Genomic DNA, 24560 nt, shown 5'->3' on the forward strand with positions numbered 1-24560 from the left:
TAACTTATCCCATCATAACTAATCCCATCATAATTTATCCCATCATAACTTGAATTCAAACCAAACGACCCCTTAGAGTTAAAGAGTCTTGTTTAGGGAGAGATTTTTCTCTTGATAGTTTCAATGCTTTCTTTTATATTATTAGTTTTCTCATAAGTAGGTCAATTGGTCAAATCATATTAAGCATTAAGCACTATTTTAATATACTTTGCTTTTGTTTCTGATTTATCATCGCTTAAGGTTTGCAATTGTTAAGTTTTGCATGACTCCATGTTATTTCAATCCCAACAAAAGATACAAGCAAAAAATATCTCATTCCTAAAAATCGAGAACCGTAGAAGAGCAGTATAACCATAGTTATGATTGATATGGAGGGAAGATCAAGAGCATTTCGCTAGCATCAATACGGATCACTAAAATATGAGAAAACTGTCCTTTGCCCAGACAACAGCATGGGAGTCGTCCTAATAGTGGAGAATGTGAACACAAATTTACATCTCATGATGCTTTTCATGCAAGAAAGGAGGGAGGGATACCAATTATTAATCACTTTCTTGTCCAATAACATGTCATGACCTTGAGCTTCCAATAAGTAGTTATAACTATCGGGTAGAAGCAACGGCCTAGATTAGATATAGATTAATGAGATTAGAGGGAGGAGATGCAGCCACGTCATCACAATGCCAAACTAGCACAAGTCACGTTGATTTAACCAACTCTGCAGAGGAAAGAGAAGCTGAACGGATAATTGGTATCTTTCTCACCTCTTCTCTTTTCTCTCAGAGATCTCCTTTCTTCTTCTTCCTTCCTAATCCCACTCATTCTTCTTTTGCAGATTAAGGACTCATCTATGGAAACTTCCAAACTTAAGATTTGTTTTTTATTGTTTTAAGTTGTAATTCCTTCAATTCAGTTGATTAATAGAAAATTGTCCAAAAAACTCAACTTTTTTTATTAAATCTCAGTTCGATAATTGTTGAATCAAGGTCAGGTTCTAACAATTGGTATCAAAGCCAGGTTTCACGCAACTTGTGAAGGTGAAAATGGCTGAAGGGACCTAGATGAAGCTATTAGACAATAAGTTGTTGAGTCATGACAAAATTTTGGGAGATCTCACTAAGACTTACAGGAAACTCAAACAGGAATCAGGGGAACCTTGGAGCTTATTTTGGATTGTTTGACAGCTCTAGAAAGAACACCAGTCAGAGCTCCTTAAGGTGTTTTTCCAGTTAGAGATGGGTTGCTACCAAATCCCATACAGGAAGGTAGGGCCAGATTGCCAAATTCAACCTCCTAAATGGGACTACCAAGCTTCGAAGGGAACGAACCTAAGGTATGGTTGCGTAAGTGTGAAAAGTACTTTAACCTATACAGAACGGTTGATAATCAAAAGGTAAAGGGAGCTGCACTCTATTTGAATGGACTTGATGAAACATGGTATAATTCATTCTTTTGGATAGAGGAGTAGTTACTTTGGCTGAATATAAGGAGGAACTTTGTGTGAGATTTGGGGAGACAGTGGTTGAAGATACCGTTGAGGAATTTAATAAGTTATCTCAAATAGGAACTACAGATGAATTCCTTGGCAAGTTTGAAGACTTGAAAGCCTAGATGATAATAAGGAATCCAGCCTTGAATGAGGCTCATTTCCTGTCAAGTATTATTAGGGCTTTGAAGGAAGAAATTAAGTTTGGGGTTAAAACGTATTAGCCAGTAACAGTAAGAGCAGTTATAGAGCAGGCTAGACTACAGGAGAAAGCAATAGAAGCAACTCAAAAGAAGAACATGATGACGGCTAAAACTTCCTATCAGGTGGGAGGGTCTAGCTCTACAAAGAAGGTTATGGGAAGTAATCCAGTTCCTACTGTTGCTAGTGGTTCAAATTACTCCAAACCTGCTGCTGTGAACAACCCTCAGCCAAACACTTTTAGGTTAACCCCAGAGGTGTAACACACCTAAAGAGCAACAAGTTATGTTTCAAGTGTGGAGAGAAGTACTACCCAGGACACAACTGTAAGGCTAAGCAATTGAATTGCATGAGCGGTGAAGAAGAGGCCATACAGCCAGATGAAATATAGGTACCTGAACCACCAGATCTTATCATTGAAGGAGAGATACAACAGGAGGTTATGGAGGCCATATGTTTGAGTGCCTTGACTGGCAGTAGCCTGGGAGTAAATGTTATATTGGTAAAAGGATTTGTCAGGAATAGGACACCGGCGGTGTTGATTGATTCTGGTAGCACTCACAGCTTCATAGACGAACAAGCCGTTGATGACGCTGGTTGTGTGGCTGAGTATAGCCCTCCTATGAGGGTCACTATTGTTGATGGGAATTATGTGATATGTCATACTAGTTGTCTGGTTTTAGTTAGAAAATGGAAGGAAAAGCCTTGAAGGAGCATCTGAGAATAATCAACTTACAGGATGTGATCTAGTGTTAGGAAATGATTGGATGAAGAAGAATAATCCTACCAAGTTCGATCATGAGAAAAAGTGTGTGACAATTGGTAGAAAGGGAAATGAAACCATTTTACATGTTATTCCAGGTGAGGGTAGTTTGAGTATGATCAGTGGTAGTGCCATAGGTAGGCTTATCAGGAAGGTCAAACATTGATGGCTCATCTACTCATGCTGGGAGTAGAGTCCTACAATGAGCAGGAGCATGTGGATGCCACTATACAAGAAGTGCTGGACAAGTACCAGTCTGTGTTTGCTGAGCCAAAGTCTTTACCACCAGTGAGACAACTGGACCATGCTATTAACTTAAAGCCTGGAGCCTCACCAGTTAGTCTAAGACCTTAAAGATACAATCACTACCAAAAGGAGGAATTAGAAAAGCAAGTTTCGGAGATGCTTACTAATGGGATTATTAGCACAGCCGATCTCCCTTTTCCTCACCAGCTCTATTGGTTAAGAAAAAGGATGGCACCTGGAGGTTTTGTGTAGACTATAGAGGGTTGAATGAGATCACAGTGAAGGATAAGTACCCAATTCCCATTGTTGATGACCTTTTAGATGAGTTACATGGAGCAGTGGTCTTAGGGCAGGTTATCATCAAATCAGAATTAAGGTTGAAGATGTGTACAAAACAACATTCAGGACTCACATTGGACATTATAAGTTTAAGGTTATTGCCTTTTGGGCTTACCAATGCCCCTGCCACCTTTTAGGCCCTAATGAATCGGGTCTTTCAATTGTACCTCAGTCCTCAGGAAGTTTGTTTTGGTGTTTTTTATGATATCCTCATTTATAGTAAATCATTGCCAGAGCATGTAGATCATTTACTGTTGGTGTTCAACACCTTATTATTCCATTCATTGTATGCAAAAAGGTCCAAGTGCTCTTTTGGTCAATCCAAAGTAGAGTACTTATGACATGTTATTAATGCAGAAGGGGTGTGTCAACTGATCCTGCCAAGGTGAAAGCTATGGAAGAATGGCCTACCCCTATAACTGTGAAAGCTTTGAGGGGATTTCTGGGCTTAACGGGATATTATAGAAAGTATGTAGCTAATTATGGAAGCATAAGCAAACCACTATTTGACTTGTTGAAGAAGGATGCTTTTGTGTGGACTGAAGAAGCTGATCAAGCTTTTGCGGCACTTAAGAGGGCCAAGTCTACCACACCAGTGCCTTGCCAAATTATGATGAAGAATTGGTAGTAGAGACTGATGCATGCCATTCAGGAATTGGAGTTGTGCTAATACAAAGGTGAAGGCCAATAGCCTATTTTAGTAAGGTATTGGCTATGAAGCATAGAGATAAATCCATTTAGGAGAAAGAATATTTAGCTCTATTGAGTGTTGTTGACAAGTGGGGACATTACCCTCAATACAAGCATTTTGTGGTCAAGACTGACCACCATAGCCTCAAATATTTGCTTGAACAGAAGGTTACTATAGCAGTGCAACAAAGAGGTCTGACCAAATTGTTGGGGTTAGATTATGAGGTGCAGTATAAGAAAGGGGCAGAGAATAGAGGGGCCGATGCACTCTCAAAGCAGCATGAAGGGGTTAGCTTGAGTGAAGCTGATACAATTTCGAACCAACAAGAGGAGAACCACTTGAGCGAAGAAGGCCAGTTGCATGCCATCAGTGTAGCAGTTCCATTGTGGGTCCAAGAGGTTGCAACCAGCTATGAAGGTGATCCTATGGCTGTGGAGCTCATTACACAGTTGACAGTGGATACTAATAGTCCTAACTTGTGGCAGTTTTACTCGGGAGTATTGAGAAGGAAGGGGAAGATTTATGTGGGCTCAAATGGACCTCGTATGCATCAGTTGATCCAGACCTTCCATGCTTCTAACTTAGGAGGGCGCTCTGGCCAACTTGGAACTTTCAAAAGGTTGTCTCTACTATTCTATTGCCCAACAATGAAACAAATGGTGGTGCAGTTTGTATCTGAATGTGAGGTTTGTCATAGGAACAAGGATGAGAATGCTCCATATCTAGGTTTGCTGCAACCTGTGCCCATTCCTGATCAATCATGGAGACAGATAAGTTTGGATTTTGTTGAAGGTTTGCCTAAATCCTCAGGCAAGGATGTTATTTTGTAGTGTTGATAGGCTCACTAAAGGTGCTTATTTTATAGCTCTATCCCACCCTTTCACAGCTCTACAAGTCGCAACTAAATTCTGGAAGAGAGTACACACTCTTCATGGTGCACCTGAGTTGAGTCCATTATCTCTGATAGAGATAAAATATTTGAGTAACTTCTGCTCTCTTCAAATTAAGTGGCACTCAACTCTCCTATATTGTTCTACCTATCATCCTCAAACAGATGGGCAAACTGAGAGGGTTAATCGGTGTATAGAAAATTGCTTGAGGTGCATGACTAGTCACAGACCTCATCAGTGAAGCAGTGGTTGCACCTAGCTGAGTGGTGGTACAACATCAACTACCACACAAGCTTGCAATGCACCCTTTTGAAGCTCTATGGGTATTCGCCTCCTCAACTATCTATGGGACCAAACTGTGGTGCCTGCTGCTGAAGATTTGATCATGAAGAGGCAACAAATGCAACAAATTTTTAAGAACAATTTGTTGAAAGCTCAATAAAAGAATGAAGTACTATGCTGATCTACATAGGTCAGAAAAGGAGTTTCAACCTGGTGAGATAGTATACCTCAAGCTTCAACCTCAGACAGTCCTCAATTGCTCTACGAAGAAATTTGAAGCTCAACTCCAAATACTATGGCCCATACAAGATTCTAGCAAGGGTTGGACTTGTAGCCTATAAGCTAGATCTTCCACCTGCTTCTAAAGTACATCCAGTGTTCCATGTCTTCTCAAAAAGAAGATGGGGGCCAGTGGTTTGGGCTTGAGACTTCCATGTTGGAGGTCTCAAGTTCGAAACCCCTTGCTAGTGAAAGCAAGGGGTTTGCCTTCTACGTCGAGCTTGTCGCACCAGGCTTGCTTAGTGCGGGTTAACTCCTACGTGGTTTGCAAGCTATTGCATAGGAGCGAGGGTTTTACCCTATGCACACCCAAAGGGTAGCGGCTGCGGGTTTCCCTTGTCATCAAAAAAAAAATAGTGGTGCAATCTATTCTACCAGTTACTGGGGAGGATGGTCAGTTTTTGGTTAGACCAGTGGCTATTCTTCAGCGGCAGATAGTCAAGCTGAACAATCGAGCCAATGTGAAATTGCTCATACAGTGGTCGAATCTACCTCCTGAAGATGCTACATGGGAAGATTATCATTTCATCAAGGCCACGTTTCCTGATTTTGTTATTAATCCTTGACGCAAGGATGCTTTGCAGGGAGAGAATTATCATGACCTTGGGCATCCAATAAGTAGTTATAACTACTGGATAGAAGCAATGGCCCATATTAGATGTAGATTAATGAGATTAGAGAGTGGAGATGCAGCCACGTCATCACAGTGCCAAACCAGCACAAGTCACGTTGATTTAACCAACTCTGCAGAGGAAAGAGAAGCTGAATGGATAATTGGCATCTTTCTCACCTTTTCTCTCACATCTCTCCTTTCTTCTTCTTCCTTTTCCTAATCCCACTCATTCTTCTTCTGCAGATTAAGGACTCGTCTATGGAAACTTCCAAACTTCAGATTCATTTTCCATTGTTCTAAGTTGTAATTCCTTCAATTCAGTTGATTAATAGAAAATTGTCCCAAAAAACTCTACTGTTTTATTAAATCTCAGTTCGATAATTGTTGAATTGAGGTCAGGTTCTGACACAACACATAATACGGTGCATAATTTGAAATATGTGTCAAGTCAAATTGATTATTCATAAACCATGAGAGAATATAGGCTATGGTGCATGATGTGGAATATGTTTAAAGTCAAACGAGTTACTAGGGTGATATTTTAGGAGATGAAAATAACATAGGATGCAGTGTCTTTGGCACTTATGTGAACAATAAGGAAAGAAAGGAAAAGAAGAGCAGCTTAAAAAGGCAGAAGACACCTCCTGTAGGATTATTAATGAAACAATTCAACACAAAAGCAATAATAATAGTTGTATATTTTAAGAGCATATATGGCATCCCGAAGCCTTGATTCTCTTTCTAGAGAATCAAATTTTTTTCAGCAAAATTTCATAATGTTGTATGGATCTTGATTCTTGTAAGTATAGAGTTCCCAACTACATCAGTAAATACTAAATAGGCAATTTCATCAAAGTAATTTGCTTGTCAATTGCCTTGCATGCTTACACGTTTCAGCATTCCTATGTTTATACTACCTAAAATCAACAACAAAAAACAAATAAACCAAAAAAGGGGGGAAAACAGAAAAGGCGACTTCAACATAGACCCAGACTTTTGCATAAACAAGATGTTTAACCAAAATGGATAATAAGACTGAAAACATGAAGCTTCCTCATATTGACCAAATTGAGTAGAACATTTTCAATATATTATAGCAGTAACTGGAAAGCGAATACCTTCTAGCAGTCCTCAACTGCTTTCGGTACTCAGCGGAGCTTCCCAAAGCATAACAGCCCAAGAGAAATTCCCAAACTTCTGGTCTTATAGCTGGATCCACACCCTACCATGCAAGAAAAAAAAACTAATTGTTATAGCGGAGATACACTCATAACTCAGAAGTTTCACGCACACTAAATTATAAATATTACATACTTCTCTTTTAACAAATTAAACTCTTTTAAAGCAACCACCTTAAAGAACCTTGGTGCAGAAGTTGAGAAAAGTGTGTTTTGCAAGTTAAACTCAATGCCAACGTATGTTGTACTCTCTCAAATTCTTTCATCATCTCACTACTTCTCCAAGTATTCCAAAAGTTACCCAAGAGGATATTTCAGCTATGTTTTTCGGGAGGATGGTGATATGGTTTATGCCTCTCCTGTTTAGTATCAATACAGAGTTCAAGTAGACATTTGGACATGAATAGAGTGATATTTGAAAACAAGTAGTATTTGAAGTTGAAGTTGAAAAATAGATTTGAAAGTAGAAATTGTGTTTGGAACATGCATTTCACTTTAAAAAAGGTTGAAGTTTTGTGAGTAGAAAAAAAAAATTCACTTGAAAAGCTGGTCAACTTGAAAAAACTCATCCTCAAAAACTAGCAAAAAATCATTCTAATGTGTTACTAAACAATGTTCTGAAAACATTTATTGGAAAAAAAGGGAAAAAAAAGTTCATGTTCAATCTCCTTTCTTCTTTTCTTAATAGGTTTGTCCCTGAATTGCACATTATTCTCAAGAAAGGGAAATATTTGAATGGAACTTTCGTGTCTCAAATTTGTGATGGGACATTACACATCTATATCGTTGGTGTCCAGATCGATTTCTCCGAACCTCGACTAATCTACCATGCAGCCTGTACAGTGCATAAACATATGCTTCCAAGGTAACCCGGTCACCATAACTGGAACAGATTCACTCAGACCAGGTGTTGTAGTTGGGATTCGAATCTGGATCTCTAGGTTGTTGCTCTCATGCCTCCAACACTAGGTCATCCTCTGGTAGACAACATAATTGGATTTACCATCCCTGGTATGTCTCTCCTACCCAACCTAACCCCCCCCCCGGGGTAAGTTTTTAAGAGATCTTCGCTTGTAACATAGTAATGTTCTGACAAAGTTATGCTGGGTTTTTTTTTTTTTTCCCCTTACTTTAAGAGGTAGGAATTCTGAGGGAAACAAGTCTTGATGTTGTTTCTCTGAATGCTTCCATTGCCACTTTGAAAAAGAACAACAATAGTCCATAGACATAATACATAGGCAGACACTTAAAGTCGGCCTCAACTGGCAAATAAGCACTCTAATTTTGAGAATGCACATCTAGATACCTCGACTTGGTATCAACTAGCAACTAAACACTCCATCATGCCCTCACTGTGCCTTGTGGACACCCGATGCTGACATGGGCACATAAATTTCAGAGGTATCCAGATGATCACTTTGTAAGTTGGAGCGTTCAACTGACACAATGTACACGAGTTGAGTTGTCTAGATATGCATACTCAAAGTTGGAGTGCTTGCTTTCCAGGACAAGTTTGAGTGTCTATCTATATGTTATCCCAGATATACATTACATGGATTCATCTGTTGCTTCCTCTTTACAACTGACATTGCCATTGCCACCTCCAGTTTCTCTGGTACCTTAAATGCTTTTTGTTTCAATCTTATCTATTTTGCAGCAATTTTCCATGTGTTGAACTTTTCGGTTGGCATAATAATTCTTTTACTAATTTCTTCCACATCTTATTTCTTTTTAAAGGAAAAATTCAAACTGCAGCATGCTATTATTGCATAAATTTGTGGAAAACATGCCTTTTACCAGATGCCAAAAGTGACTTTCTAAGTGTATAAGTATTATACATATTCTATTTATAAGCACAAACTAGTCATATACACTTCTTTGTTCACTCTATTTTGCCCTTGTCATTATCAATCTTATTTACTATTTTACATTTCAGTAAATTTTGAACTAATTACATATACCATATATATTTTATATTATATGTAATATTTAATTTTGTTCCATATTAGTTGCTATATTTTCTACATTGTATTCTTCTACTTTGTACTTGGATTTGCTACACTCGAGCCGAGGGTCTTTCGAAAATAGTATCTCTACCTCCACGAGGTAATGGTAGGGTCTACGTACAATCTATCCTCCTCAGACCCCATTTGTGGGATTTCAATGGGTATGTTGTGGTAATATTCAATTTTTCGGTCTCGGGTTCGAACCCTGGGTATGAAAAAAATCATGTTGGGAACGCCACCCCTGAATGGGCCCTGCAGTGCGTGATCCGAATTTAGTCGGAGCTCCAATGTGGGCTCCGGACACCGGGTGGGAAACCAAAAAAAGAAAATATTCAATTTTTCACCTATCTCCTTTGAATATAATTTAAGTTAGGTTATATCTTATTATAAAGGGAAAAGGCATAGATTCCCTTCTGAACTTGTCCCGAAAAGTCAAATACATGCTTAAACTATCATGGCGACCTATTCTACACCTTTACTACTTAAAAGTGAATTCAATACCAACCTGAGACTAGTAACAACACTCTCACAGTATGTGGTGTATTACACTCGATGCCAGGTCAGCACTACGTCAGCGTCATGTCAGAATTTATAATTTTTAAAAACTTTTTTGTTTTCTTTATATGATTTAAGTTAGGTTATATTTTATTATAAAGGGAAAAGGCATAGATACCCTTCTGAACTTGTCCCGAAAAGTCAATACATGTTTAAACTATCATGGCAACCTATTTCATACCTTTACTACTTAAAAGTGAATTCAATACCAACCTGAGACGTCTAACGACACTCACAGTATGTGGTGTATTACACTCGCCGCCAGGTCAGCACTACGTCAGCGCCATGTTAGAATTTATAGTTTTTAAAATATTTTTTGTTTAATTTTCTTTATTCATTAACTTTTCTTTCATTAACTATATTTATAACTAATTAATCTCTAATTAATTATTAAAATACTCTAATAATTATATCTTCTTCATCACTAAACCCCACCAACTCCATCTCCCATCACACCAGAAAAATCATGTCCAGCCACCTTCACCATCAATTTTTTGCTCTTCACCACCACCAAATCACCTTCTATTCTTCTTCTTCACCCACCACCAAATATCACCATCACTATATCAATATCGATTTCTTCCTCTTAACCACCTTCAATTCTCTCTTCTTTGCCAACCACCATCCACCACCAACAAACCCACCACTATATTTTATTTTTTAAACCCAACAATCAACTTTACCAGCCACCAACAACGCTGCCATCACCATCAATTTCTACAACTTCTCTTCTATCACTTTCTTCATTGAGTTTTTGGCGAGGTGAGACAACCCTTATTTAGAGTGAAGGAAGAGAGAAATTGGGTATGGTGGAGGTGGTGAAATCTGGTGATAATGTTGTGATTTTTTATAGTAATAGTGAAATTAATAGAAATGCGATGGTTCTTCTTCATCATTGATGTTTCATTTAGTATAGAGAATTCAATGGTGATTTTGGAGCTTTCTTCTGCACTACATTTTGGTAAAGTTGCAAAGATCTGTAATGAAGAAAGCGAAGATTTTGAATGTTGATTTTTGTATCAACAATGGAGTAAGAATAAAAATAGCATTTATGAAGAAATTAAGTTGTAGAAAATATTGATGAAAAATAGAGAATGAAGAAGAAGAGGACAGTGGGTGGGGTGTAAAAAAGAAGAGGTGTGGGGGTGGGGGTGAGGGTAGAAGGAGGATTCTAAATTTGTTTTTACTTGAGTTTCTAACTGACGCGCATTTTTTTTTTGGTTACGTCAATTTTAAGGCTAAATAAATTCACTTTTAAATAGTAAAGGTGTGTAATAGGCCGCTAGGACAGTTTAAGCATGTATTTTGACTTTTCAAGGTAAATTCAAGGAGGAATCTATGTCTTTACCCTATTATAAAATGTAATTTAAACTCTTGTAAAGTACAAGTAGAATAATCTATTAATTTTATCAAAAACAATTTGTAAAAATCTACCACTACGTTGTTATTTTATTATTAAGTGAATGAAATATAACAACAATATACCCCGTGTAATTCCACAAGTGGGGTCTGGAGAGGTAAATTACACAAGACCTTACCCCTAACTTGAGAGGTAGAGAGATTGTTTCCAATAAACCCTTGGATCAAGGAAAAAGTCATAGCAGGTCAGGAAAAAGAATTAACAAGAGTGAAGTCATGGCAAAATATTATAGAGAATATGTCAAAGCATTCTGGGAAAAAAAATGTAACTACAACAAAATACTACAATGCAAGAAAAAAAACGAGTAATAACAAGCATCAAAAAACAAGAAATTGCCAGAAAAATACTATTATTAGTGTAGGAAAGTGAGCAAGACAACACTCTATCCCTACTGCTAACCTTCCACCCTAATTGGTGTCCCTCCACAATATCCTATCTAAGGTCATGTCGTTGGTAAACTAAAACAACGCCATTTGCTGTCTAATTATCTATCCCTAGTACTTCTTCATCCTACCTCTACCTCTCCTGAAACCATCCATAGTCAACCTCGCACACCTCTGCTCTGGAGCACCCATGCATTTCCTTTTCTCACACAAAAAAAAAGTGATTTTATATATATAAATATTTTTGGATGCGTATTAATATTTTAGAGTTTTGTCATCCATTAATGTAACATTTTTAATTGAATCATAATTTGAAATTCATTTAAAGTATAATAGAGGATCATTAAGAGTTACTTTACCATTCTCAAAAAAAAAATAGAGGATCATTAAGAGTTTGTTATAAATAAATTATTCTCTCTCATTCTCAATTGTGTAATTAAAATTGAGTTTTGGTTATTATTATCATCAATATTGATACGAACATATTGTTCTAATTAGCTCAATTATTTTGTTATTCAAACATCTTATATCCTTGAAAATTATTTTTCATGTTTTAATCCATAAATAAGATTTATTAGTGTTATAGGTAAGTCATATATTAAAAAAAAAAAAGGAAAGTATCATAATATTTAACAAGTAAAAACAGCACAAATGTTGATAATTTAGAGGGTAAAATAGATATTTAAAATGTTCAATTGAGATAAGAGGAGAGGAAATGAATTAGTCAAAGTCAGGGGAAGTATTTCATTTTTAAAAGCAAAGTTGAGCAGGGCAAAATGGTTTTCACCCGTATAGAGATAATCTTTTTTAAGGGTTTAACCTACTCCTGTATTTTCAGACGGACTTCTAGTACTTTAAGAGTTTTTTTTTTCTTTTTTTAATGAATGTGGTGTCTGGGCCAGTTTTCACACAGCTCGACTAGTAATTTAAGAGTTCTAACTTGTTCAAAACATCATCTACCTAGGTTATGAACAATTTTTTAGGAAGACTTCAATAGTATGTGGGATAGGATTGTTAATAACATTAGGTAAGTACCAAAAGAGGTGAGAGTAGACTCTAAGCATTTCCCAGTGGCGATGAGATTGCACCAAGGATCAACTCTAAGCCTTTTTTATTTGCCTTAATGATGGATAAATTGACATAGCGAATCAAAGATGAGATCCTTGGTGTATGCTATTTGCAAATGACATAAGCCTGATAGACGAGACTCACGGCCGATTTAACGCGAAGCTGGAGGTTTGGAGACAAACCTTGGAGTCTAAAGGGTTCAAGTTGAGCAAGGCCAAAACAAAATACTTGGACTGCAAATTCAGTAACAAACACATGAGGTCAAAGTGAGGCATGATACCCAAGTCATCCAAAAGAAAGAAAGTTTCAAGTGTCTTGGGAATATTATCCAAGGAAATGTAGAGATTGACGAGAAAATCACTTATCATATTGGTGCAGAGTCGATGAAATGAAAGCTCTTATCCGGAGCCCAGTTTGTTAAGAAGGTACCACCAAAATTTAAAGACAATTTTACACATCGATTTTGTTACATGGAGCGAAGTACTCGTTAGTTAAGAACTCTCATATTTAGAAGATGAAAGTTGCAAAAATGAAGATGTTGAGTTGATGTTTGGCAATACTAAAAGAGATAAGATTATAAATGATGATACCCGAGCCAAGGTGGGAGTGTCCTCGATAGTAGACAAGATGCGAGAAGTGTGACTGAGATAGATCGAACATGTGAAGAGAAGATGCACGGATGCCCCAATGCGGAGGTGTGAGAGATTGGCTATTGATGGTTTCTGAGAGGTATAGGTAGGCCGAAGAAGTTTCGGGGAGAAATGATTAGACAAGAGTCAAGACATAGTTCAGTGGCAACTTACCAAGGACGTGACCTTAGATAAAAGGATAAAATGTTATGGAAGACACGGTAGAAGGTAAGTAGGTAGTTAATTGAGTATTATTTCGCTTATCCTTTCATATTATTAGTTGTAGTATTATGAGTGAAGTGTCCAAAATACACCTAAACTATCCCATTTATTTAGTTTCATACCTAAACTATTGGAAGTGTGAGTTTCACATATAAACTATCACTCATTAGTTTGAGAAACACATCTCCTTGGTGTGTGTAATCTCTTTTATTCAAAAAAAACCTTGTCACTTGGCATTCCACATGGACAAAACATTCCACCTTGACAAAAATTAAATAAACTACTAGTATTAGTTAGAAGTTAAAGATAAAAATATCACTATCTCCAAAAAAAAGGAATTATTTTTCAAAAAACCATAAAATTTAAAATATTTCTTACCCCACTCCACCCCGTATCCCCCCCCCCCCCCGGTGTTTTTTAAAAATTTCTTATATAAATTTTTTTAAAAAAAAAAAACCTTACTTCAACCCCCCCCCCCTCCCCAAACAACCTACTCCTTTCCAAATATCTTTAAGAAAAAAAAATCTACCCCACCTCATTTACCCCTTTGCTCTCAATTTTATTTTATTTTTACATTTTTCTCGTTTTGTGTTAGATATATACATATGTTTTAGGAAAGTATTTTTTTTACTTGCATATTGAATATAACAAAAATGAAAATTTTATTTTTAGAAAAATCGTACGGAAAATAGAAAATATTTTTCCTTAAAACATATGGTATATATCTAAAACAAAATGAGGAAAGTGAAAAAGAAAAAAAAAATCTTAAAAAATATATTAATTTGCTTTTTTTTAGATTAAAGTACTTTAATCTTTAATTTTTAACTAATACTAATAATTTATCTAATTTTTTTCAAAATGGAATATTTTGTCCATGTGAAGTGTCAATGTGTCAATCATTTTAAAATAAAAGAGAGTGTATTACCATACCATCAAGAGAGTGATAGAAGAGAGATGTGTTTCTCCAACTTATAGTTTAGGTATGAAACTCACTCTCTCAATAGTTTAGGTATGAAACTCAAAAAAATGAGATAATTTAGATGTTTTTTTAACACTTATCTCGTAGTATTATTGTAGTTTCTTGTTATTCGCTTATTGTTACTATTTATTGTTTTTTTGCACCTCTATTATTGTCTTATTTTTGTTGTATTTATTCTTACTTTTAAGAATATTTAGTCATGGTTTCTTTAGTATTTTACCGTGGTTTCTTCACTCCCGTTATTTTCTTTTTTTGAAATGTTTTTCCTTGAGCCGAGAGTATTGGAAACAGTCTCTCTACCTTCCTAGGTAGGTAGCCTTACACACTACCTTGTGGGATTAAACTTGGTATATTGTTCTTCTTCTCCAATAATTATGAGACTTAACTGAATTGATTTGATATTAAAATCTCTCTCTATTCTAGCTATTTCTTTCGGTCTAAACCTCTTTTTCTCGATTGCATTTGTCTTTCACTCTCTCTCTATTTGTCTTAGTTGTCTTCTCTTTTTTGGATAATGGTGTTATATACTCCCAATACAAGAGCCTCGACTGATCCACCTCTCCCACAAGCAAAATTAAGCACAAAGGGCTTTAACAAAAATAGTAACTTACAACAATAGAAGCCTTACCCCTAATATGATCAATTTCAGCACTTTCCTAAAACCATGTACCTTCCCATCCTTTTCAAAGATTGTCTGCCACCTGTCAGGCTTAAGCATTTTGCTCATCTGTATCATCAAAAACACAAGAAAAATATTCCCAGCATGAATGTTGAGTTTACCATAAATAGCACAAAGAAAAAGTCAACAGTGTAGAAGTTGAGTTTACGAAGCAAAAATTCCTATGTTGTTATTAATCAAAAAAAAAGAAGAAAGTAGCAGACCTATGAATAAGTACTGTATTCTATGATACTTCCTCTAAAGAAATCATACTCCCTCCTTCCCAATTTACGTGATGTAATTTGACTGGACATAGAGTTCAAGAAATATGGGAAGACTTTGCAATATTCCAAAATTACCCTTCAAATAAATGAATTTTTAAATAGAAAAGTACACTTTTGTGGATTTTTTGCCAAATAAGTGGACCCAACATGGGTAAAATGTCGATAGTGTCATTAAATATTTATGAAATAAGAAATGTGTCATTCTTTTTTAGATTGATTGAAACGGAAAGTGTGTCGTATAAATTGGGATAGAGAGAGTAATATTTTCTGAACAACTAATATTAGCAAGCAAGAATAAACATGAATTCTCCAATTCAAGTAAAAGACTCGAGCAAAAGTGTTTCTTGAATTCTTCTAAATGTTACTTCATTACATTAAATGGGTGAACCACTAGAGACAAGCTTTATTCAGATATATTCAAAGGGCCCTTTAATGATGGCCAATTACTTCTTTTTTTCTTTTTTGATAGCAAGCAAACAAATTAGTGTTGCAAGTGGCTGAACTGCCAAATTCAGGAAATTATCCCGCTGATAAAAAATTTATGGGTATTTACAACTTCTATATTAGCACTTGATATTCTGTTTTATTTAAACTAAAAAAAAAATAATAGCACTTGAAGGTTGGTAGCTTCTCCAACTAAATCCTTTTAGTGTCTGGATGATAAATCTCTGCCAGTTGATAAACAAATCAAGAGCAGAATATGATGGGCTCCAAGCAGAGATGTGATATCATATGGATAAGAGGTATGTCTCTTCCGTTTCAAACACCCTCCACAAATAAAGCTAAAACTTCTGATTCAATATTATGATGAGGATAAAGCTCCTGAGATTAAAAGGTTGTGCATACGATGATAGACCTTATTTGCTTAACTTGATGATGAGCAAGATGAAATTTTGTCCTAGCACCACCCTCTATCCTTTTCCTAGAGTGTTTATTTTTATCAAGTCAGCAAACTATATTAATCAACATGCCAAAATTGGCTGTATACAAGAAGTATACCAAAACGTAAAGAACCTACAAAACGGCATGGTTCTCTACATGGGTGCACCAAAAATAAATAAGGGAACGGTTTCTACTCCTTCAAAGGCCCTCCCTAGTTCTCTCTCTCTCTCTCCAAACAATCCACATCAAAGCCAGAGGAACCACACTCCATGCCGTGCACTTCCTCCCATTTCTTATAGCTTTGCAGCAAAACAAAAGTTCCTTTACAGATCTGGGCATCATTCAGGACATATCAAACCAGCAGAACATATCCCACCACAGTTGTGTAGCCAAGCTACAATGTAGTAGAAGATGATTTACATCCTCAACGTCCTTGCATAAATAACACCAGTTGATACACAACCTTTCTTTTTCTAAAGTTTTCCGCCGTCAAGATCACCCTTCTAGCAGCAGCTAACCATGTGAAAAACTACAGTTTCCTCGAAACCTTAGGAATCAAAACCGACTTTATAAGCAACACCTCCTACTCCCTTGCAAAAACCTTCTCATAAAAAACGACTTGACTAAACATACGCAATTGTTCCCCAACTTCCATCTCAGTCTATCGGATCTGCTCACCTGCGCACAATGAAGATGGAGCAGAGCTAGTAACCTTTGAAACTCATCCATTTCCAAAATCTTGAAAATCCTTCCTAAGCCTCAAATCCCAAACATTTCTTCCCCTTGAGTCCCCCTCATGTGCTGGACTACTGCCTCCCTTTGACACGACACCCTATAAATACTCAGAAACTCATCTTTTAGCAACATGTCTCCATTCCGTTCGTTTTCCCAAAAACTAACTCTACTCCCTTCCCTACTACCCTATAAGAGATTATCATAGGAATCTGCTCTTCCATTCATGATGCTCCTCCAAAGTTCACAACCAAACGCCAAAGTGGTAACATTAGTTTTCCGACCCCCTTTCATTACCCCATACTTATCAACTATCACCCTTCTTCATAAGGATTGAGCTCCACCCTGAATCTCCACAACCATGTCCCGAACAAAGCTTTGTTAAAGACCCTCAACTCTTTGACTCCCACCCCCATCCCCAACCCCACAACATTTAGGAGTCGTCACGGTCTCACATCGAACCAAATGATACTTCTTTGCCCCTTCCACTAAATCCCAAAGGAAGTTCCTCTGGAGGCCTTTCCAATTTTCGTGTAACACTGATAGGAGCTTCAAAAAACCACATGAGGGGAGACCTCCCAAATACTTTTTTGTTCCACACCCTTAAATCTATTTTAAGCATCTTCATCTTTATAGCAAGCGGATAAGGTCTCCCCTCCACAACGTAGCTACTCCAACACCCATTCACCTTCTCCCCAAAATTTGTCGCTTTCAACCACATTCTCATATCTGAACGGAGATCTCGACCTTCTTCCTCTACTAACAATCCAATAAAATGGGCATTGGATAGGTGAATGGTTTGAGACCAATCTTGATAAAGGGACTTGCAAGCACCAGGTGCCAACTCCAAGAAGTAAGCATAAAGAATCTGACATTTTAGATTTGGAAGTGTCCTCTAGATGATGTGAAATAGGCTCATGTTAAAGGTAAATCAATAAGATAACGGTTATCAATGAACTCCACAAACTCTTATGGCCCTAGATATCACCCTACACTGTACCTTTTCCTCTAGGAATCTTATGATATTAAAATCTCCCTTCCCCACAAGGAATGTCCCATCTCCCCAAACCTGCCCCAACCTCCTCCCAGAACACCTCCTTTGAGCCTCCCCCCCCCCCCCAGTCCATACACTCCCCCAAAACCCCTTTCAATCCCATTACAAACATTTCCAAACTTCATACCAATCATAAACTTCATTTCCTAAACCTCAATACATGCCATCTTCCTATCAACCTAAAGAATAAGAATACCACCTGCATTGCCACGAGCCTGATTGTAATCATACTTCACCCATTTACCACCCCCTACACTTCTCCATTTCTTCTCCTAAATACATAGCAAGTCCGGCCCCAATTCTCTAAACCCTACTTTTAAAATAGCCCTTTCAATGGGATCATTCATCCCCTCACAATTTTAACTGATAATTTTATAATCCATCAACAAATAATATTTTCCAACCCCCTACCCCCTCGTTCCCTCGATGTGGCTCCCTATTTCTCCTCTCATACACCAAAAGTTTGCACCCTCCTTTATGAACACCCAAATTAGAATTGTTCTCATCCATCAATTCTAATTCTTTCAACTGTACAACACATCTAGCCTCTTGGTCAGTAGAATTCAAGAGATCAATAACTTTCCCCTCCATACCATCAAAAGACACCCCTAAAAACTTCACAAAATTAATGTACTTCTCTACCGCCCAATTGGAAATACCCCCACCCCCACCCCCAAACACACACACAAATTTTGTAGTTACCCCACAAGTATTCCCCACGCCACCCACAATTGAATTACAAGAGAAAGAGCAAAACTCCCCTAAGGAATTCCCCTGCACAACACATTGTTGTGAAAAAACCTATTCCTTGTGCCACCGGTTGTACCCCCCCCCCTCCCCACCCCCACCCCATAACGTCCTTATCTAACTGATGAGAGATAGAAAAGTTCCTCTCCGAATTCCCATGGGCCTTGGAGGACTCACTGACAAATCAGAATTAGGGAGGGGTGTTCCAGGCCTATCAACTTTAAAACAAGAGCCTTCGACTGACCCCACCGGAGTAGCGCACTAGCCAGCAGCTAAAACTGGATCTCCAGCAGTCCATTTTCCCTTATCCACTGAAATCACAGTCACCAAATTGTTTTGGGGTGATTCCAAACCTCATTAGTGGAAAAATCATCAAAAACAAGTTGATCAGTGTCACCTTTCCAAGGACCCAGTTCGTCAAATGAAGTAATAGCCTCACGGGACCTGTCTCCTACCTTATTCACGTCACCTCCCTTCGTGGAAGGCTCTACCCAAGCTTTACAAGTCTCTTGAAGAGTCCTAACAATTTTTTATTTGTAAGGTGAGAGTGATAGTTATAATTTTATATTGACAGTATATAAGTAGGCGTTTGGACATGCTATTTCATCTAGTGATTTGAAATCATGAGATGAAATCCCAAATTCTCCAAAAAGCATGATCTGAGAACTTCATCTCATGATTTCATATTTTTCAAATACGAAAACTGACCCACAAGTTTATATTTTGTAGAAAAGAACATTTTATATCTATTTAATTTTTTGCGAGAATACCAAAGGAATGATGAAATATTCTCGGAATATGAACATGATGATATAGAATTGACCATGTTCAATTCTTTTAAAGAGTAGTATTTTGATGACCAATTTATTAAAGAGTAGTTTACTATAACTCAAGTTCAATTTTACTTTTTTATTGAACTAAAATTTGATCAAATATATTGTGTTTTTTTTAGAATAACTTTGTGATAGTGTATTATACTTTTGTTATGAAATTTTGCTTTATGGATAAAGATAATATAAAGAATTGAGGCAATTTTGATAGTTTTCACAACTTATGGGGGTTTTATGTTTATGAGCAAAGCATACAACTTAAAATTCAAATTGCATGTCCAAACAAACCACAACTTCATCTCATATGATTTCATATCATGATTTTTCATCTCATATGGCCAAACTGGCCCCAAGTCTTTCAAAATTTAGTTTTTCTTAGGCACAAAAATTTTGAAAAATTCATTTCTTGACAATCTTTACACATAATCTTATGAGTTCCATTTTTTGTTATTGTAGGATAACGAAAATTACATACCATAAAACAAAAGTTATTTCTTATTTCTTCTCCAAAGTTGGTAATTGACCAGATAGAGTAATATTTAACTCATAATTGTGAAAATTCATAAAATAAAGAAAAGAAAGAATGATTGAGAAAAAAGAAAAAAGAAAACAAATGCAAAATGAAGGAGAATTTGGAGCTATACCGTTGGTCTCATCATTAAACCAGTTTCCTTCTTTTTCACATCTAGCCTTTTCTTTCATAAATAATAGTAATCATACTAGTTTGAAATTTCACACATTAATGTTAACATTTGAATGATATACATACATATAAGCAAAAAAAAATATTCTACTATTATAACAACATACTTGGTGAAATTCAACAAAGTGGTATTTGGGGAGGGTAGAGTATATGCAGGCCTTACCACTACGTTTTGGAGGTAGTGAGGTTGTTTCCAAATGACCCTCAGCTCAAGTGAAGAAAATTAAATTAAGTATAAATATTGATTACTTATCTATTTTAAATTGCTAATTTTGGACAATTTTGTTAAAGTTTGAAAAAAACAGTATTTGAAGTAAAAGTTGAAAATGTGTTGACATTGTGTTTGATATAATTTCACATGGATACAAGTTGGATTTTTATAAGTAAAATATTACTTCATTCGAGAAGCTCTAAAAATAATTTTGTTAGATATAACTTATCTATTTATTGCTGAAGTTGAAATAGTCGATAAAGTTATACAACAAAGATTGATTTTTTTTTTGAAACTGCAACAAAGGTTGATTTGCAAATAGCGTATGTCGAAATGCCTTTACAACTCAAACAAGACTTCTTGACATATGTGTATGGTTAAAATTCAACATTTTGCATCACAAACTATATACAAGTTATGTAATAAAATAAACATGCAGAGAAACTAGTTATTATGAAAGTGGAAAAACTCTTGAGTAGAAAATGTTGATAGACTAAAAAAGCTAAAGTTGAACAACCTTTTTAGCCTTTAAAAATAATATTATCATTTTTAATAGTAAGGTACAAATATGTAAAAACACTTCATAGTAATTAAAAGAAAATCCTTAGTAATTCCTATTAGGACTGTTAATTGCTATACAACCACACTTGTCTTTGTTCCTCTCAAAATATGGAAATTTGAGGAGTTAGCAATCTGAAATGTCATTAAAATCAACAAGAACTAAGGGGAAGTAATCTAAATGGTTACAAGATGGAAAATAGTCAGCTTAGTGAAATGATGCTTGCTAATGTGGTGTAAGTGATACCACTAATATGAATGAAGCGGAATTCCTTGGATGTGGACATAACAGAGAGCACATCTATTTTCATCCTTTATATTCAATTAGGACTCCTAGACTGTGTTGTACTGTACCAGATCATTAGGCTTCTGAGTATTTACACCCTCTTTTGACCGAATCCTTTCTCAAAGAGTTAAAACTTCCCAAAGATGGTGGATTACTTATCTCCTAGTGTCGAAATACTCGACATAATTAATTCCAGAATATTTTTTTCTCTTTTCATGGATTCCTTCTTTTGTTAGGTTCAACTTCTTGGATGCTCCTCCGTATTCACCAAAGGCAATAAGCTTCCATTGTAGGTTATTTTTACTTCTTTCTTATACTTGCAGCAACATACTAGGCGTTCCCTTGCAGATAATTCATGTGTTAAATGATACCCATATTGCATAGATTCATTTTTATGCACCGTTTACATGTCATGTGATTGCATATGTGATTCATGTTTTTCCATGACATGCATTCAGGATACTTTGGGACAAATGAAATAATGTGTCGGGCGGAGTGTTATGATTATGGCCCGATGGGATCTTGTCCAGGGTGAAGTGATGTCATTATGGCCCAATGGGATTTTATTTTAGGCAGACTGACATGATTATTGACACAATGTGATCCTGTTCCCTGCAGACGCATGGACAACGCGGTTGTCCCCTGTGGATCACTGCTCCTAGACACCCCAGTGAGGCAGTGCATTTACAAAGTGTTAGGGGCACAATTTGAGATTGGTAGGGTTAACATCACATGCATTTCAGCGTGACTCTTATTTGTACATATCATTTATACATTGTTATGTGCATTTTATAATGTTGTTCGGATGGATTTCCCTTTTAGCAGTTATTTCCTTATCGGTTGAGATTATATGAACTGCACAGGCTAAAGCAGGTATTTTTAAGGCCTGCCATCACCATTACTTTGTTGGTGTCGGTCAATAATACTTGTTGAGTACACATATTATGTACTCACACAACACTTGCTGCACTTTTTGTGCACTTCCTAATATTGGTACTAGTAGAGTTAGGGATCATGTCTAGAGAGCTTGCACTCAGAGAGTCAGCGTGAACTTCTTGGCTGATCCGCAACACTAGACCACCTTCCTGTCTTTACTTTTTTTATCTTTCCAATTCAGACAGTGTACTTGATACTGGAGTCTTATGTATTTCCAATGATGTAGAGCTTTCGACTAATATGGCTAGATTTTGGGGTTGTCTGTATTAGTTTTGTGCTTATGTTATATGAGACATATATATGACTTGCAATCGTTTTCAATTGTTTACATTTTGTCTTTTAATAAAGGGAATTGGCTAAAACTGAAATTGGTTTGCCAACTAGATTGAGAGTAGGTGCCAGCATGGCTTAGGTGATTTTCAGTGTGACATTTTAGCAGAAGAAGTGTTGATAAGCACTTTTTTACCAAGCACGACAACTTATATTCAGTTTCAGCACTGTTATTTAATGCATGTAACTGCTTATCAGAAAACCAGCTCCAGCACTTTAAAAGTGTTTTTCTAGTGTTTAAAAGCTACTTAAATTCAGTTAATTCAAACAGACTGTCAATAATGTGGGGATTGCTATGTTTATTTTTTCTTTTAAAGGGGGGGGGGGGCTTACAAAGTGGGGATCAAATGGGGAATAGGGAATGTTTAGTTATATACTGTGTATAATAAGTGGCAATAAGTCCTACTGAACGGCCCCTTAACATCTTCTTCATCCCATTATGTTTTTAGCTGAAGATTAAATATTTTTTCACGGAAGAAGAATCAAGATATGCAACCATACACATTCAAATTTTCTAGAATCCAGATTCTTTACAAATTGACAAAGTAAAGTAAAAAACAGAGTAAAGGTAGAATAGTGAAAGAAACCAGTTCAGTGCGAGATCAAATAAGAAACACTCAATAGGCAATACACAACAGGATCACATAATTTCCTTGCAAAACTAATTGAGAACTGATCAGGCTAGCACTAGAGTTCAGAGATACAAACTATGACATCCCTCAAAACACCATAATTGAGAATAACATATCTTAAAAGCCATTACCTTTATTGATGACTGATGAAGACAAGGTTCCCCAATGTCCCGAACAATGGAAGTCACTTTCTGTAAATTCACAGTACCCCCTTTCCCACATTTCCATGGCCTTTCAGCTCCGTCAAAAGACATCACGTGTGCGTTTTCACTCTCTCTAACCAAGCTTTACAACTTCTAACTTCTCTGATAAACCAACTAGCATAACTTAATTCACAACTTTAACCCTTACAGTACAGAAAATAACTTGGTGCATCTACAAATAATAATTTATTAAATCAAGAAGCTTAACACAGTTTCTTCTTTAATTTTAATACTGCAACGCAGATATCTCCAAAATGCATATTATAACTTTCAGTAAGCCCCAATTTATTTCAAGTACCCAAGAGAGATCTAATTTCAGATTTAAATATTATAACTCCCAACAGCCATCAATTTACCAAAAGATTAGTTCACAAATTCAAAAAAAAAAAAAAAAACCGTTCTCCGATCAAAAATCCAGACACCACCTTCCCCAAATACCGAATTCAATAAGAAGTAATAAATATTAAATGATTAATATCAAGATACATAACAATAATTTAAGTAACAAAAAGATAAACATATAGAAAATGAGAGCGATTACCTTAGTAAAGAATGAACAAAAATAGAGAGCACTGAAGAATGGAGATCGGTGAAACAACAGATTGGCCATTAACAAAGAGATGCCTATTCTGGTGTGTACTCTTATCGTTCGCCATTTGTTTTTGTTTTTCCTTTTCTTTGAACCAAATTTTGGGGTTGTATTTTATATTATATTTTATTATATAATATAATACTTAATAATAAAATATAAATAAGTAAGGGGTGACAAAATCAAATTCAATTAGTCCAACCCGTCTAATTCATTTAAGTTTAGGCGGGTTATTGATTCATTAGTTCAATTCAGTTCAACTTTTTTTTTTTTTTTTTTTTTTACCGTGGTTTCCGGGCGTCGCTTTGCGAACCCGACTAGCTGTACCCATCGGGTCCCGCTGTTTCAAGGCGGGTCCACCACGGTTAGTTCCAGTTCAACTCATTTCAATTCAACTCACTAAAAATTGGATTGATATATAACTCGAATTGGCTCACGAAAAATCTTGTCAAATATTTTTTTTAAAATATTTGTTTTCAAATTTAATATATTGCATATAGCCATAATAAAGAAACAAATAATTTCAGTAAGTACTAAAATTGTTTAAAAGAACTATGTTACCAAATACAAAAAAAAAATAGTTTAAAAGAACAAATAAAATAATTAAGCTTAGTTGGGTTGGGTCTTAACCGGCAATATAACCTATTGCCTAACCCATTTTGACCAAAGGTGTTTTGACTCAAGCAAATTTGGAT

The 24560-nt window shown here is 36.3% G+C and overlaps 1 protein-coding gene across 1 annotated transcript in view; it reads right to left on the minus strand.

The window, feature by feature from the left end:
• Positions 1-23954, minus strand: part of LOC125830041 (uncharacterized) — a 38648-nt gene extending 14694 nt beyond the window's left edge. The window contains exons 1-4 of the mRNA XM_049509257.1: positions 23818-23954; positions 23205-23378; positions 14859-14957; positions 6909-7012 (exon numbers count right to left, since the gene is read on the minus strand). Of these exons, the coding sequence (XP_049365214.1) occupies positions 6909-7012; positions 14859-14957; positions 23205-23327 (326 nt within the window). The 5' untranslated portion in view covers positions 23328-23378; positions 23818-23954. The remainder of the gene's footprint in view (positions 1-6908; positions 7013-14858; positions 14958-23204; positions 23379-23817) is intronic.
• Between the last annotated feature and the right edge of the window lie 606 nt (positions 23955-24560).

Source organism: Solanum verrucosum, unplaced genomic scaffold (assembly GCF_900185275.1).
Source record: "Solanum verrucosum unplaced genomic scaffold, falcon-dt-bn FXZP01000151.1, whole genome shotgun sequence".
Taxonomy (NCBI): domain Eukaryota; kingdom Viridiplantae; phylum Streptophyta; class Magnoliopsida; order Solanales; family Solanaceae; genus Solanum; species Solanum verrucosum.